This window comes from Drosophila bipectinata, chromosome 3R (assembly GCF_030179905.1).
Source record: "Drosophila bipectinata strain 14024-0381.07 chromosome 3R, DbipHiC1v2, whole genome shotgun sequence".
Taxonomy (NCBI): Eukaryota; Metazoa; Arthropoda; class Insecta; order Diptera; family Drosophilidae; genus Drosophila; species Drosophila bipectinata.
Window position 1 is genome coordinate 19,452,335 of NC_091739.1, and position 16,992 is coordinate 19,469,326.

Here is a 16,992-nt window from a genome sequence, read left to right on the forward strand (position 1 = left end):
CCCCCGTCTGATTGCAGATTTTTGAAGGGGACCTTTCAGAAAATTGGACAAAAAATCTAAAAAAAATTATTTTGCTAGATTTTGATGCAGATTTATAGAGAATCGATCTACAAATCGATTGAGGTATTCCGCTCAAGAATCTGATGATCATTGCCAAAGATATGGCCATCGCTGGGAGCCATATAGGGGTCCCACGTCTGATTGTAGATTTTTGAAGGGGACCTTTCAGAAAATTTGACAAAAAATCTAAAAAAAATTAGGTTGTTAGATTTTGATGCAGATTTATAGAGAATCGATCAGCAAATCGATTGAGGTATTCCGCTCAAGAATCTGATAATTATTGCCAAAGATAAAGCCATCGCTGGGAGCCATATAGGGGTCCCACGTCTGATTGTAGATTTTTGAAGGGGACCCTTCAGAAAATTTGACAAAAATTCTAAAAAAAATTAGTTTGCTAGATTTTGATGCAGATTTATAGAGAATCGATCAGCAAATCGATAAAGGTATTCCGCTCAAGAATCTGATGATTATTGCCAAAGATATGGCCATCGCTGGGAGCCATATAGGGGTCCCACGTCTGATTGTAGATTTTTGAAGGGGACCTTTTCAGAAAATTTGACAAAAAATTAGTTTGTTAGATTTTGATGCAGATTTATAGAGAATCGATCTACAAATCGATTAAGGTATTTCGCTCAAGAATCTGATGATTATTGCCAAAGATATGGCCATCGCTGGGAGCCATATAGGGCTCCCCCGTCTGATTGCAGATTTTTGAAGGGGACCTTTCAGAAAATTGGACAAAAATCTAAAAAAAATTATTTTGCTAGATTTTGATGCAGATTTATAGAGAATCGATCTACAAATCGATTGAGGTATTCCGCTCAAGAATCTGATGATCATTGCCAAAGATATGGCCATCGCTGGGAGCCATATAGGGGTCCCACGTCTGATTGTAGATTTTTGAAGGGGACCTTTCAGAAAATTTGACAAAAAATCTAAAAAAAATTAGGTTGTTAGATTTTGATGCAGATTTATAGAGAATCGATCAGCAAATCGATTGAGGTATTCCGCTCAAGAATCTGATGATTATTGCCAAAGATATGGCCATCGCTGGGAGCCATATAGGGGTCCCACGTCTGATTGTAGATTTTTGAAGGGGACCTTTCAGAAAATTTGACAAAAAATCTAAAAAAAATTAGGTTGTTAGATTTTGATGCAGATTTATAGAGAATCGATCAGCAAATCGATAAAGGTATTCCGCTCAAGAATCTGATGATTATTGCCAAAGATATGGCCATCGCTGGGAGCCATATAGGGGTCCCACGTCTGATTGTAGATTTTTGAAGGGGACCTTTCAGAAAATTTGACAAAAAATTAGTTTGTTAGATTTTGATGCAGATTTATAGAGAATCGATCTACAAATCGATTAAGGTATTTCGCTCAAGAATCTGATGATTATTGCCAAAGATATGGCCATCGCTGGGAGCCATATAGGGGTCCCACGTCTGATTGTAGATTTTTGCAGGGGACCTTTCAGAAAATTTGACAAAAAATCTAAAAAAAAATAGTTTGCTAGATTTTGATGCAGATTTATAGAGAATCGATCTACAAATCGATTAAGGTATTTCGCTCAAGAATCTGATGATTATTGCCAAAGATATGGCCATCGCTGGGAGCCATATAGGGGTCCCACGTCTGATTGTAGATTTTTGAAGGGGACCTTTCAGAAAATTTGACAAAATATCTTAAAAAAAATTAGTTTGCTAGATTTTGATGCAGATTTATGGAGAATCGATCTACAAATCGATTAAGGTATGCTGCTCAAGAATCTGATGGTTATTCCCAAAGATAGCCTTCGCAGGGAGCCATATAGTGGCCCCACACATTTTTGAGATTTTTGAAGGGGACCCCAGAAAATTTGACAAAAAATTTAAAAAAAATTAGGTATGTTCCTAGATTTTGAAGCAGATTTGTGGAGAATCGATCTACAAATCGATGAAGGTATTTAATTTTAAAATTTTAAAGAAACCCCAGAAAATTTGGAAAAGATTCCTTTAACTTATGTGGTTTTTGGATTATGGTAGAAATTGATAAAGAATAGATAAAGAAAGATTTAAGAACCTTCCGCTTTGGAATCAAATGGCTTTTGTCAAAGATGGAGCCTGTGCCATTGGTAAATTGGCCTTTCTACCATATGTATTCTATAAATTTAGTTCGTGAAAAGTGGTTTTCCTACAGGTTGTTGTTTGGGTTAATTGGTTTGAATTATTAAGCACATTGCAGTTTTAATAACTGTTTTCATAAAAGTATAAGCCCCTGATTACAGTCTAGACCAGTGTTTGTAGAAGCGCTTGTGGCCACAGCTCGACCTTTTCTGATGAAGAATATAACCTTATTCGAACATTTGTCTAATTGGTCCTCGTTGGTCCTCAAATGCGAAAACAATTACATCACTCAAGTCAAAAGCGGAGGATAAAGGGTACAAAGCCGCGGAGAAACACCAATAATCACGCAACGCACTTAGCCAAATTTCGAGCAATTAAATCTTTAAATCGCACTCAAAAGCTGTTTCGACCCCCCTCCGAGCCTCCGACGGCTATTTCCTTCGTTTCGTATTATTTTTCCTTCTAAAGGGGCAGAGAACTAATTATAAAACGGATGCGCCGCATTTTGAGCCCCAAACCCCCAAGCCCTGTTGCATCCCTTTGCTCCTACTGTTTGCGGACTTTGGCCTGGCTGGGAGCGCTTTGTTTAAGGCCGCAAGTCCCGACCAAAAAAGGGACAGATAAATGCGACGGTCTGCTCCTAAAATAACAGTATTTTGCATAATTGTTGACCCAGAAAGTCTGAAAAGAAAGTAGCAACAAAATAGTCAGGACTTGAAACGGAGAGATGCTGCGAAGAATGTAATTTCTTTCGGGGGGATGGGATATTTCGTTTTCATTTTCGTTTTGGTTCGTTTTTTATTCTCCTTCGGCGTCGCTGTGGGAACCGCCAGTGATTTGTAATTAGGAAACGGCCGCCAACTGTCGCCTTGGTTTTGGCCTGGCTTGGACGTTGCCACGCCCCATTTGCACCGCAGCGAGGGCGATGTCAAAGGCAGCAGCGGCGGCTAGAGGCATTAGCGAACGTTAAATACCCAAGTGCCATCTGCTGGGCTTGCAAACAAGCTAGAAAAAAATAAAAAAAACCAAAAAGGTGACCGGGTAAAATTAAATGAATGAAAAGTGCTGGAAGAAAAGTGTAAAGCAATGGCGGTGACGCCTGCTGCTACCTCACACCACCCACCGTTCACCTCCGGCTACCCGTTTCCCATCATCTACCAACCGGTTGGCCATTTTCGCAGTTTGCGGCTTGGCGGGTAATGAGGAAATGACGGGGGTCCGGACAAGGGGAGGGATTTGGGTGTGGAAACTGTGGCAAAGATTTCTTATACCATACCCATACCAGCAGAAAGTTGTGCGTAGTTGCTGAAAGTTTATTAAACATTTAAATTCACTCTTTCCTTTTGGGACTGCTCCTTTCGTTCTCAATTCGGCTGTCTCCTTTCGCCCTTTTTGTTTTTGGCCCAATCTGTGCGCAGGGGAAATGACCAAAAATTGAAATTATTTCATGTCCGGTGTCACCATTTTGGACTTCCGGTTGGGGTCCTCGTTCGGGCACCCTTTTACGTTCCTTAAAATGAATCCATTGATGCAGAACTTTTGAAACTTCATTCTCAACGGAAATTTATAATTCTTGGGCCAGCGACCTTGGGTCATCCTTGTTTACTCATGTCCTGCAAGCATCCGATTCTCAGAGTGTTGAGACCAAGAAAGGGATGCCTTACTCTCTGCATAATTTCGGGAAATATGTTTCCAGCTTTTGGGAGTATTTCACAAAAGTTTTGGTTCAATGATTTACGGCATGGAATCCTTCATCAAACCGAACTTTTCTGGAACAAAGAATGTGGTGAGATTCATGGCAAAAATAGTTAAGTCTATGAAAACTAATAAAGTTGCCCCTTGTCCTTTTTCCTTTGCTTTTGCCGCAAATATATATATAATTCAGTTAAAGGGATAAGTCGAGTTCTTATAAGTATGCAAAAATAGCCAACCTTAATCTTGAGACCACAAAAGCTCCCCAAAGAACTTTTGCCAAATCAACAGGAACGAACACTTTCAATACGAATACATCCTGGCTGGCAATAAAATCGGTTTTAAGCATAATCCTATGCCAGCGTAAATCCCATTCAAACCGCTCGGCTTGGCTTTGATTCCAAAAGCCCCAAAAACTTTGCAGCTCACAAATTGAATGCAGTTTTCGTTTTTTTTTTTTTTTTTTTTAAGAATATATGAGTTTGTGTGTGTGAGCTTGTGGCCATGTTCCTCCTCTTGGCCAATCCACCTTTCTGTGCTTGGAGAGCGGACATAATAGGCACTATAGAAACCAGCCCACAAACATCCACAGCCATATTCATGCCCATACTGATTAGGGAAAAAGCAGGTGAAACTCATCCTTGAGGCGGTGACGTTGCACTCGGAAGTTAGTCAGGACCCGTAGCCCAGAAAATGGCAATAATGAAATCAAAATGTGAATGCCCTTTGCATTTCCTACTTACAGTTTGACCCTGTTACGGCCCGGAGATTCTCCACAGAGAAAAAACTCTATAGAGTCTTATAAGCTTGATGTCTCTTCTGTACATGAGTCCTTCAAGCATTTTTCACAGTATTTCCTTTGCTTAGAAGGACTTCCCTCCGCTTTCCACTCCCACACTGAATCAGCACTCATTAGTTCTCTTTTTGAAAATTTTACGGCACGCCCTGGCTGCATAAAATCTGCATTTGAATGAAGGATTCAAAAAGTTTCGGCAGATCCGATTTTTGGTTAAAAGTCTAAATTTAAGAGGTATTTGTTATATACATAATACTACAAATATTAAGTTTATGTTTGAAAACAGCAAGCATTATAAATGGCGGTTAAAATGGCTGTTTTATTCGAATTCGGTGGCAACGCCGGCTTAAATTTCAATGTTCTTTTGGCCAAACAAGTACCCAAGTCTGAAATCCAGTGTCTACCTAACTTTCCGCAATCGGCAATGTTTGTGGGTCATTTCCATTTAATTAGTGGCCCAGTCAGGGCAGGAATTTCTTTTATTTCGATTTCTTTTGATTGTCCCCCACTTTGATTTGGTAGCCAGACACAATGAGGCCCGGCAACAATTGGCGTGCATCGGAGGCCTTAATGGAAATTCGCAAATCAAATCCCTCAATCCTTTCAGGCACGATTGTCCTTGATGTTCAGCCCGAATTCAGACAAAGAGTTGACCTTGACCCGATGATGTCCATTGCCGAGCTCTTTGTGCCTGACTGGGATTAATTTGATACTTTTGCACTCAGTGGGCTTCTGCCATTTTAACCGAAATTCTCTTGAATTTATTTAAAGCTACATAGCTTATATTTGCATATTAAAAAAAAATATTTTCCATTTGTACTGGGCTTAAGTTACTCTTTTTGTGGGGTTTTTACAAAAGTTATTGAAAATAAAATAGATTTTTAAAGCATTTTTAAGTAGAAATTTTTAACATAAACAATTGTTTATGATTTAGCTTTTCTGTTACATAACATAGCATAACTTACATAACTTAATTGCCATTCACACGGGAGGTTATCGATAAGACACTTTTTTAGCCATCCCTAGTATTTGACGCTGTTTTTTTTTTTTAAGACAAAATTGTATACAATAATTTGTTAGTGTTAAAATGACCACTAGCCCTTTTTCTCTTGGATCCGAGTCTGGTTCTGACTTCTTCGATGATGAGGAGGAAATAGTTGTCTGCAGCGACAATGAATTCGATGAATCTGGGATCGATGACGACAGCTTTGCCGCCGACGACACGAGTTCTGCCACCGAGAGTCTGATGGTGCCATCGGAGGATTCCAGCGGCATCCAAGGTGGCAGCGGCCTCCAAGGTGACCTACGGCACTTGATGTTGGCCATAGACGCCTATGTTGCCCAAGTAGCTAATCAGCAAACAGATAATGGTCCGGTAAATGCAGAACCACGTGGTAGTTGTTATGTTTCAGAATATGGAGTATATTCAGTTCTCTCTCAGGATAATATAAAATATAATAATTTTGGTGTATCAACTTGCCAAATAATCTTTCAGGTTTTTTCACTGCCGCTTCCCGGCTTTGAGACTCTTCGTCCCGGCCCAACCCTCGGCGAACACTTCTCAGTCGATGCCATGAACATGGCCACCATGCTGCTAGAGGCGGCAGCTAACCAGTGTGAGCCCCGCCTGGTCGTGGGAGAATCCACAGTGCGATCCATTGCCCACGGCCTAAGCTTGGCTATTGGAAACACATCCCTGGATGGCTTTGTGGGACAAGGGCGATACGGAGAGGGTCGTTTAGTAGCCACCATTCTAGTCAATAGCGATACGGGCGTGGTTTCAGCCTATGCGGTTGCCCAGTTGGAGCCTTATCTTATCGCCGATGCCACCACCGGGGTTGTGCTGGGCTCGATGCTCTACCACGTGACTCGGGGCTTTGCTATCGATGAAATATCCCGCAATTCTGTGACCGATGCTGCAAGACGTCCCCTCTTGAGTTCTAACATGATTCCGTTAGAGTAAGTGTCCCATCTTTCAAAAAGGACAATGTTTAACTTATTTTAACCAAATCGCATTTATTATTAATGAGTTTAACGTTGAATTTTTAACAAAACAACATACATATCGATATTTGTGAAAACAGACTAGCATGAAACATAATTTTTGCCAAACCATTTAAAATTGTAATCTATAATTTTATTAAAAGACAAGAGATTATTGCAAAAATTGTTATTTTTAAATTATTTTGGTAAAAAGTATAAAAGTTGAGAACAAATAAAGTGTGATGTATGAAGACTGAGTCAGAAGACTATATCATATAAGAGAACTGAATGTACATTAAATGCTCCCGAAATCTGTTCTAAACATCATTTAAAAGCAAAAATATATTTTTGAAAGATTTAGAAACAAATAGATTTTATACTTGCCTTCAAGATGGAAAGAAAATATTGTTATGGGATTCTGTTTTATTATTTTATTGTATGTAATGCAATAAATTTGTCAGTTAAAGTTTCACATAGTTCTTAGTTTCGTTTACATATGTATGCGTAAGTATTTCGTATTAGTCGGTACTTAACAATAAACTTTGCTATATCATGGAGTACACGAGTGTTCGAGTGTCGGTATTTAAAATGTGACGCCCACACCTTCTAATATACTTCTTCTTTTTGCTACTCCTGCTTCGGTTTTGGGAGGACGTTGCGTAATGCGTATTATTTACAAATAGTTTTGGGTGTTTTGATAATTACACGTACATATTCCATCTATACGTTAATCGAGACGATGATGATGAAAAACACTTAATAGCTTAGAAATGTATTTTGATTTTGATTCGTATAGTACTCGCTATGGTCATATACGACTTGCCGCTTAAATCTAACAAAGTTTCGTATTCAGATTCAGTGTTGTGGTAAACATTCAGTTTTTATGGGCTGTCCAATGGGCTGTTGGTGGCTTTTTGGCGGTAAAATATAGGTTGAAAGTTAAGTATTAAATACGCGGGCGCCCTCACAGACTGTGGGTGGTAATTCAAAGGCGGTAAACCGCAGACCGCAAGCATTTGATGCATGCAAACGGTAATGTGTTAATTGTCGACACCCGTGAAAAGAATCCTGGTTAATTCTCACCAGGATCCTCCCTTCCATTCGATACACTGACCACAGAAATTTATTTCCGTGTGTTTTTCCGTTCTCGCTTCGGGGATGTTTGCTCCTCCAGCTGCTTGCGGTTGCCTTGGCAGAGTTCAATTTTTTAAACGCTCAAAGGTCGAGCGCATCAAGTATACGCAGGGTGTGACAGAGTATCGGTTTGCCTTCGAGCAATCACACACGCATAATTAATGCCGCTTTGATGGCATTGTTGGAGTTCGCGACTGGACTAGTGGGGAGTGCGTGTGGCATGCACCTAATTGCAATTAAGTTGCCGCAGCAGCCTCCTCAGCTTTCACGTAGACGTCAAGCCGGGACGACGGTCGACTTTAATTAATTTCAGACAATTTTTATGGGATTTTCCGTGGATAGTGGAGTGCACGCGTATATTCGTATATGTGTGAGTGTAATTAAAAAGGACATTAAGTGGATAAATAAATACGAGCCGGATGGGCTTGCGGGTTGGGGGCTGCACACACACGCACACCGTGTGTTTACATTCTGTCCGTTTGATTTCGGTTTATTTATTTCTTTGACTGCCTTTGTTTTCCTTTGCCCGCTATTTATTTATGCATATATGTATATATGTATATATTTATTTATTTGTATCGTTTAAATGCAATTCATTAGTGTTTGGAATACGTCTCTGGTTGGATTCTGCCATTTATATTATTTGTATATTCAATTAATTTACATTTTTGTTGAACAATTTCGCAATAGAGTTATATACAGTTCGCGAGTCAGTCCGCTCAATCCAATAAATTTACTTTCGTTATCAATTAAATTGTTTTTGTTTGCTTTTCTCCCCTGGGTCCTGTCCTCTGCACCCTGTCCAGCCTGCAGTGTCCTGCTGGCTGTCCATTTCGATCAATGCATGTTTATATTTTCTATAATTTTTTTTTGTTCCTTATGCAATTATTTACTTTATGAATTTTGGTTTTTGCCGCATGTTTCGAGCTTGTTCGTGAGATAAGAGCACATAAAATAGAGTTCCATAAATTGGCCATGCAAATCTTTGCATTAAGTGTCGCACAAAAATCAGACAGTTTATAGTTGTGGGAGTTTCTTCTCTGTCCGCAGTAGATAATTCCAACCAAAACTCTTTCAACATAAACCAAATAAAAATTGTTGTTTCTGATCTTTGGGACGGCCTCTTCGAGGGTATGCAGTTATGAGTAAATTTATTCGATTTCCTACAAAAACGAGGTCACCGTCTAGTGGCCAGTATTTGCTAAAAATAATAAATTTTCCAAAAATTGTCCAGGGAGTGCGGGCGTGAGGGAGACCAGGGGGTCAGGATGAGTGAAATACGGCTAATTGAAAAGTTCAGCATGTTGCCACATAGGAAGGAGACAGCAAATATTTTTCCAGACTCGAATTGCCATGCAAATGCATTCGAGTTGAATTTTTCCGAAAATGCATTCGTTTGATGGCAGAAAATTCCCTCCTCCGTCCGTAGCACTTCGCCTCCCTGTGATTCGTTCATGCGATCCGAATGGGTTCAGGATATCGATGCAATTTCACATCGAACTGCATAAATATTTACGGTTATGCATTTATGCAAACTCACTCAGTATTTGCCGCAAAACAAAGCCTCTCTCGAAACTAAAACCAAAACTAAACCTGCACTACAAAAATCAGGGGTCGGCCTTACACTAAGGACTTATAGGCTAGTTCGCTTAGAGCTGGTAGAACTTACAATTAGCAGGGCTAGGGATCTTATTCTTTATCTTTTCTTTGAGGGGAAACGGTCTGGGAGTAATCCAGGGATTATGGACTTATCCTCTATACGTATTGGTTATTAGTTAGTGGATAAAATCAACTAGCTTACAACATGCACTCGATTATTACGTTTAATCTCCATTTTGGTTTTTTGTTTCACTTCCGCTTCCGCTTCGGTTTCTGTTTCGCTTTCTTTATCGGTTTTATGGCTTGCTTTTGCTTTTCTTTTTTCTATTTTCGTCTAACAATTTTATATATTTTCCATTGGCAGAGTTGTGGGCAGAGACCATGCTCCTGTGATGCTTCAGTTTGGTTTTCGGGCTGCGACATGTCATGTTCGATGGCCCACTCCAATCAGGATAACGCTCAGAAGGAGGGCCTGGACGCAGAGGGCATAGGCCCGGGTGGTGGCTGCCGATGAAGTGACCGCCGAGGCCGATGATTCGCCTACGGAAATTCAAAGAAAAAACATCGTTGGCAAAAACTCGAAACGAAATTCCCCCCAGAAACCAAAATTTCCGCTCTGCAACTCACCATTTATTATGTTCAGCGTTACGGTCGCACTGGGGCTATTCGACGGGCTACATGTGTAATTGCCAGTATCGCGCTTCTTGGCCGACTCGATGATTAATGAGCCAATCTAGAACAGAGAGAAAAAGAAGCAGAAACAGACACACCATTACTACTAGCAGGTCCAAGTGCCCAAGGAAAAGTTTGGAAAAGTAAAGATAAACGCTGCCAGTTTCCACTCGGACATGGACACACGTATTCCAAATATTTGGCATGTGCCGGAACAGGGCACAAAGTTATGGCCAGGCAATTAGCCGAAATGCGACACGACTCGGATGAAACTTTTTGGAAACAATATTATAATTTGGCATTTGCACAGCCCAGCAGCCAAGAAGGCATTGGAAATTGAGTGTAATTAAATTAAAATCAACAAGGGACTCTTTGTGCCACAGCTAAATGGAATGAAAAAGCCTCTAAACTACAGAGAGAAGTAAAGACTTTATTTTCCATTCAATTTGCTTTGATGTGAGCAGTTTTCATTTTTTTAAAAACTCTTAATATTATTCAAATATTTTCTAATAATTATTATTCAAATATAATATATTCTTTATTATAGAGAACTCTTCTTTAAAGTTATAAATACGATTAAAAGCCTTTTTAAATGACTTACTTCTTGAAAGAAAAGTATTGCCTTGTTTTGAAAAAAAAATAGTCATAGTTTGTAAAATATTTGTACTCAAGGTATGTCTTTGTTACCCTTCTGAGATAGTCCCACAATTATGATACATTAGATTAATAAATAATTTATAATAATATCCCTTTTTCGTAGTGTACTCACCGTGCTCAGTCCATCGCCGGTGGCCTCCGGCAGATTGGGATCCAACTGGATGCGATGGCGCCGGGAGTCGGCGGCTAACTGCTCGGCCCCGTGATACCACATGATGAACGTGGGCGGCTCCAGGGCGCCGCGTACGATGCAGCGGAGGACCACGTTGCTGCCCGCCTTCACGTAGCGATCCGGGTCGCCCAGGATCTCAGTGCGGGGAACTGCCGGAAACGTGGAAGAAAGCAAGATAGAGCGGGCATAAATGGAAGTGGCAAATTCGACGCTCCTAAATTGTGTCATTTCGCTAATCTAATGAATTAACAGCTGCGAGTCACGTCGCACACGTAAATCTGGCTGTGGCAGAGCGCCACTTGCCACTTGCCTCACCTCATCACGCCTCGTGTGCCTCGGCTGCTCGGCTGAAGAAAATCCACTTTTCAATTTTTCACTTACTGATTCCTGCTTGCGAGCAGCCCTCTATCCCTCGGCAATTTTTTGGCCAACAGACACGCACATGCATAACAAACTAAGAGTTGTGTCAAACAAAAATGGTAGAACGGCAACAAAAAGGCGAATAAAAAAGGCACACACAGTGGCGAACAAGTTGGATATGTTGGCGCATACATTTTCACACGACCTTCCTATCCTACCGCCTCGAGGCGCCACCACCCCCTTCAAAGGGGCGTCTTCATTTGGTTGGGCAACATGAAGCAACGTGAGCTTTGAAATTTGACAAAATCACGTATACGCCGAGTTTTCACTGCTGTTACACAAAAATGTGCAAAATGAGTGCGCCGAGAATTTACACAAAATGCTCTACTATGCCCCAGAGTATCTGTGTGTATGTCAGGATTCTATGTGTGTATGCGTAATAGTTGAGAGTGTATTTATATGCGAGCTGTAGTGGAACACGCGCCACGCTCTGGTTTGACACCAAACTGTGTCAGCTTGTCAAAATCGTCATGTTGTTGCATGTTAGTTTTCCAGCTGCTGGAGATGGAGATGCGCAACACAGCAGAACACTAAAAAAATTATAAAAAAAAAATTGACAAAAAAAAAACGGAGGGAAACGAAATGTGGCAGATGGAGCAGCAGCAAGTGCAATGTTATTAGCAAATGTTCCACTTTATCGCCTCGCAGCTCGGCTCTGTAGGGAATTACGGCCCTCCTCCACCCGCCTTAAAAGCGGGTAATTTTCGAGTTGGAAAGACATGAAATGAAAATTGTGAAAACTGCGACACGCATATGGAACTAATTAAGTCAGCCTGGAATGGGATTCGGCTAATTAGCTGACAGCTTACTTTTTAATTAAGAAATAGCGAGAGAATACCTTCGTATTATCTGTTGGATTAGTTTTTACACGCAATTTATTTCATATCAATCATAATTCTTAAAAGTTTAGGAAGGCGCTCTCAAGGGTTTAGGGGTTTGAGCTTTCAGCTGTCAGAAATGATTTTAAACATGTTTCTTTTCATGTTTTTAAATGGTTTTTATGCTTACAAGGTGGAGAAAATCCATCCCCTTATTAAAATTTTTATGTTTTATGTGAAAATGCAAATTAAATCAATAGATCTTCTTCGGGGAAAAGCATCGTAATTGGTAATTGATAATCCCTTTCGGAAGGAACAAAACCAATGAGTAGTCTAATGACATAATGAATATCTAAGTGTTTGAATGAAAACGTTTTCAAATGAATTTAATTAACTTAGTCGATGGTCGAACCATTAGGGTCTCGCCCTTTAGAAATTATTTTGTAAAATAAAAGGGAAAGAAACCAAAAGAAAACCGCAGAAAGCCGAAAACTTGGCGAACAAACTAAAGTTGACCACACTTTCAGCTAATTCTCCGACGAGCACAAAAGGGAGTAACGACCCGAAGGGGAACCAACTTGGTTAAGAGTGTCAAGCGAATTGCAGCAACTTAAATTAATTGAGTTTATGGCGAAATGCTTTTAGGGAAATTAGTTGAGTCTGGCTGCCATTCGGGGAGGTGCACGAAAACATCACAGGGAATATTGTCATCTTTGATGGTGAGATAAAATACCCACTGCCATGTCCAAAAGAAGCATAAAAAAAGTGAAGGGAAACCCCAAAAATTGGCTTCGGCTATACAAGATTAGCAGCAAATTAAATAAGCAGACCGAGCGGGCCAAGAATGAATAAGAAGGCTGTCAGAGAATGGAAAGCTCGAACGACCCGGACGGAGGAGATGAGATGAGCTGAGCAGAAAACGAATCCCATAAAACCAAATCTAGTTTGTCGTTCAATGATGCAGAAAAAAATATATTCATTCATTCGGCATTCATGTGTGTGCCTGGCCACCACCATGGGTGTAAATGGTATTCCATTCACCCTCAACCTTAACCCAAATAATAGGCATCCATGTACATAATAGGGAAAAGTTTTCTGGAAGGGAGTTTTAAAAGATTATTTGGTAAGTTTACAGGAAAGTAAACTTGGTGTTTTTGCGGCATTAAAACGATTTTTCTCCATTGTGCTGGCCGTTTCAGTGACCTAGAATCTTGCGTAAATGAACCAAAACCAAAGAAACTGACATTTAACCAACAACAAAGCAAACAAGGCCATTCTTGGCCAGCCATTCCAGCCCAGCCTTTCTGGCCCTTACGCATTGGCATAACAAATTGACCGAAAACTACGAGCCTATTACCCCAACTTTTGCTCCCAGTCCGAATCTGGCTCAGAAATCAACCAGCAGGCAGGGAAAGGCCAAAGCCTCAACATAAAATCCATTGCCAAAGACTCGGAATCGAAATCATTCAGCGCCAAAGATGGGGTGAGAGGTCAAAAAGGGTGCACTGGGAAAAATGTTTAACTAAGAGCTTTTAATTGCAGCATCTCAAAGTTAATAATTATCTCAAATTTTAATTAATCCCAAATTTATTAAGTGAAACTAATTAAAAAGAATCTTTGAAAGAAACCCCGAGTATACCTATTTTCCCGTTTCCCCTACCATTTTGTATATATTCCTTTTTCCTGTATATTTTCCTTTAAGATTATTTTTATATGGCTTATTATTTTTCCAAGTGTAGGGTGGGTGGTGGCAGCAACTAGGCGAGAGCCGACAACATGCAAAGGGAGTTTTAGCCGTTTGCACAGACAAAACGATGCAATAAATACAAATTACATGGCAAAGGCACAAAATCAGCCAAGCAGCGCGACACCAAAGGGAGTAGTGGGTGGCTGGGTGAGAAAAACTGCAAGGGTGGTCAGAGATGGAGGGTGGGGCGTGGGGGGTTAGGTGCTGCCGATAATGGTTATGGCCAGTTGAATTGGCCGAAAAAGGAAGGAAAAGGAAGACCACGCACAGCCAGAGCCAAATTCAACTTCAAACAAACAAAGGCAGATTGGAGCAGGACGTGGAAATGGAAATGGATGAAGGCCAAACGACTGCAAATAATGGTTGTGCGGAAAGAGAGGGAAAATCATAGAGACAGAGAAGGAGATGGTGCGAGAGAGATAGAGATGGATGGACTGGAGGAGATCCGCAGAATCCCTGCCGGGCATGAATAGAAATCCTTTATGCTTAAACTTGTCGTTAGATTAACGCAAATGTGGCCGCGCATACCAAATCCAGATGGGCTAAAAAATATCTGGCTCCAGATGGATACCTGTTGGGTGCCACGCCCACCTCCCATCGACCCAACACACACACACATGAGCCTCTGGCATACACAGGCATATATGCGCAAGTGTTTAGCATACAAATTAGCTGAGCCGGAAATGCGAAAATCACTTTTTGGCAACACCATTATCCAGTCTATTGCCCTTGCCCTGTTCTTTATCTGTTTTTGCTTCTTTTTTTTTGTTGGTTCCTTTTCGGATTTGGCTCATCCCAGTGTGTGTCCTTTTTGCCGGGAGCTCCTTGGGCAGGATCTCCATAAAACCAAAGTGTTAGTTGGATAAAAGAAAATTCAATTTGTTGGCTTCAAATGCAAATTGACTTTTTACTTTCTCTGCTTTGCGCTGCTCTCCTACTTCTCGGTGCTATCCGAGCCTGACTAAATTGACCTTAAATTGTCAGGAATTTGAAATAATGGTCTAATTTTTAGCAAGAAATATTATCGTCAACCGCCCGGGGTGTGATGGTTGGTTTGGTTCAGACCTTGCAAGAGCTGGCGCTGTGAGAGAAAAAAATGTAGCCGCAAAACAGACAAATATTTTGTGTTCAAATGAACGCATCCATGTCATAGATAAAACTCGAAATGAAATCTGATATTCAAAAAATTCTCGCACTGATTTCCCTGTCATAGCCCCAGGCAATGCGGTTGTTATTGTGCGGTCCAGATAAATATTCGTATGCCATTTCATATCAATTACAGGACCAAGCATATCCTCCGATGCCCTCGACTGACATTTACATTGTTCATTTGGCCTGACTCTGTTTCTTCCGGTATGCAAACATGAAATTTAATTAACTTTTTACCCCGAATCCACAGTGTTCAGTGTGTGTGGGGGGATGTACGGGTCGGTACGGGTATGTGGGTTCCTGGAAAACCCGAAACGAAACCAAAAACTCAGCCAGAACGAATGCAAAAGTTTTCTCGTTAAAAAACTTGACCAACCGAAGAAATTTTCCGTCTGTTGGTGCAAGTGTGGTAATTTTTTTTTCGCCCATTTCAATGGCCAATGGTCAGCAGCCACAATTTGAATGCAATTTAGTGAGTAATTTGAAATGCAGCAGCCGCATGAAACATGCAAAGATCTCGGCTCATGTGTGGCCCTGCCCTTTGTGAATGGGATAGAAAGTTTTTGCATTTGCCGCCGCTTGACCTTTACCCTCTGCCGCCTCTGCTCCCAGAAATTACACACTCCAACTAGCTGGGAGAAACTTATATGTTTTTTCTGAGTGTGAGCTCGTATTCATATTCCATGTTCATATTCACATTCTCCCCCTTTTATGTTCATGTTCATGGTCTTGGCCAAGATGGTCTTGGCCGTGACTTACCCACAACTTGCAGCTGGACTCGTGCACTGACTTTGGGCTCTGTGGAGACCTGGCACTCGTAGGATCCCGCGTCCCGGGCCTGAACGTATTTGATTTGCAGAGTCCAGTACTTATCCGGCTGCTTGATGGCCAGGAATCGCTGGTCGGCTATGAAGACAGCTCTGAAAAATATGAAAATAGAAAACTTTAAGTTACTTTTCTGATAATTTGATACTTTTTGCATAGTGTTTTTCAAAACAATCAAATATTCGTTTACCAAGTAATTACGTAATTCTATATTTATGTTTTTTTTTTTTTTTTTATTTTAATTGTATTTAGATTTAAAATGAAATTGATATTTATTTCTAATTATTGTAAAGAACATAATGAAGCCTTGCATGAGCTTTAGTTTCATAATTTGTTTCTGGTTCTGAAAAACGAAAACTTTTAATTACATTTTTGATAAGTTGATACTTTTTGCATAGTTTTTTCAAAACAATCAAATATTTTTCTTCTTATTTTACAATAGAACTGGTTTTATTCTAATGAAATTGATATTTATTTTCTAATTATTTTACAAAACATTGTGAAGCCTTGCATGAGCTTTAATTAAATAGTTTGTTTCTGGTCTTGAAAAATGATTTAAAAAACGAGTAGATCTGCAGTTCTGGCCATTTGGAAGACATAGTTGCAACTGCAGGTGCCCAGCAGCCATAAATTCTCCGACTTTAAGCGCACATATAGCATGAAAACTAAACAAACGAACAATGGCGGCAGACCCACTTAGCCGAGTCCTCGCTAAGTCCGCTACTAATGGCCACTCAAAAGACACTCAAAGTTATTTAGTTGCGGCATTTAAGCGGCACCAAGCAGTCGAAAGAGACGGCAGCCGAGGGATGAGGGAGAGGAGGCTACATGGTGAAAGAGTTGACAACAAAGTTGCGTGTTTGGGGCAGCAGGCAGCATGCAAATGTTGCGGGGTATGTACTTCGCAGTACTAAAATAAGTTGCGTTTAATGTCATTGTTGCGATATATTTTTGTCCCTTTCCCTGTCCCTGTCCCAGTCCCAGACTCAGAACCCCACCATTCCATTCAAAATGTGTTGCATGCCTCTAGCTCTCCTAAAATTGCCCTCTGCACTTTGCCTAAAGTGCAAAAATGTTTCCGTCATTTGGCTAAAATGCAGCAAGCGCCTGGCCACGCCCACTGCACACATGCGTTGACATTGCTTATTATTCGCCCCCGAACC

At 40.6% G+C, this 16,992-nt stretch overlaps 2 protein-coding genes across 2 annotated transcripts in view; one reads left to right on the top strand and one right to left on the bottom strand.

Annotated features, from left to right (window-relative positions):
* Positions 1 to 5,653: 5,653 nt before the first annotated feature.
* LOC108127865 (uncharacterized) lies at positions 5,654 to 6,820 on the top strand. Its single transcript, XM_070281274.1, has 2 exons — positions 5,654 to 6,028; positions 6,149 to 6,820. Exons 1-2 carry the CDS (start codon positions 5,741 to 5,743, stop codon positions 6,614 to 6,616), a joined length of 756 nt encoding a protein of 251 aa, XP_070137375.1. The 5' UTR covers positions 5,654 to 5,740; the 3' UTR covers positions 6,617 to 6,820.
* Positions 6,821 to 7,063: 243 nt separating this feature from the next.
* The window catches only part of dpr11 (defective proboscis extension response 11), a 37,778-nt gene continuing 27,849 nt past the window's right edge, over positions 7,064 to 16,992 (bottom strand). Inside the window, exons 4-7 of the mRNA XM_070280828.1 lie at positions 15,764 to 15,924; positions 10,811 to 11,019; positions 9,997 to 10,102; positions 7,064 to 9,909 (exon numbers count right to left, since the gene is read on the bottom strand). Coding sequence (XP_070136929.1) covers positions 9,794 to 9,909; positions 9,997 to 10,102; positions 10,811 to 11,019; positions 15,764 to 15,924 — 592 coding nt within the window. The 3' untranslated portion in view covers positions 7,064 to 9,793. The remainder of the gene's footprint in view (positions 9,910 to 9,996; positions 10,103 to 10,810; positions 11,020 to 15,763; positions 15,925 to 16,992) is intronic.

Bases quoted from the DNA above. Each gene is read 5' to 3' on its own strand.
- LOC108127865 (XM_070281274.1), top strand. From the start codon at position 5,741: ATGACCACTAGCCCTTTTTCTCTTGGATCCGAGTCTGGTTCTGACTTC. The intron at 6,029-6,148 runs GTAAATGCAGAA...ATAATCTTTCAG, and splicing joins AGCAAACAGATAATGGTCCG to GTTTTTTCACTGCCGCTTCC.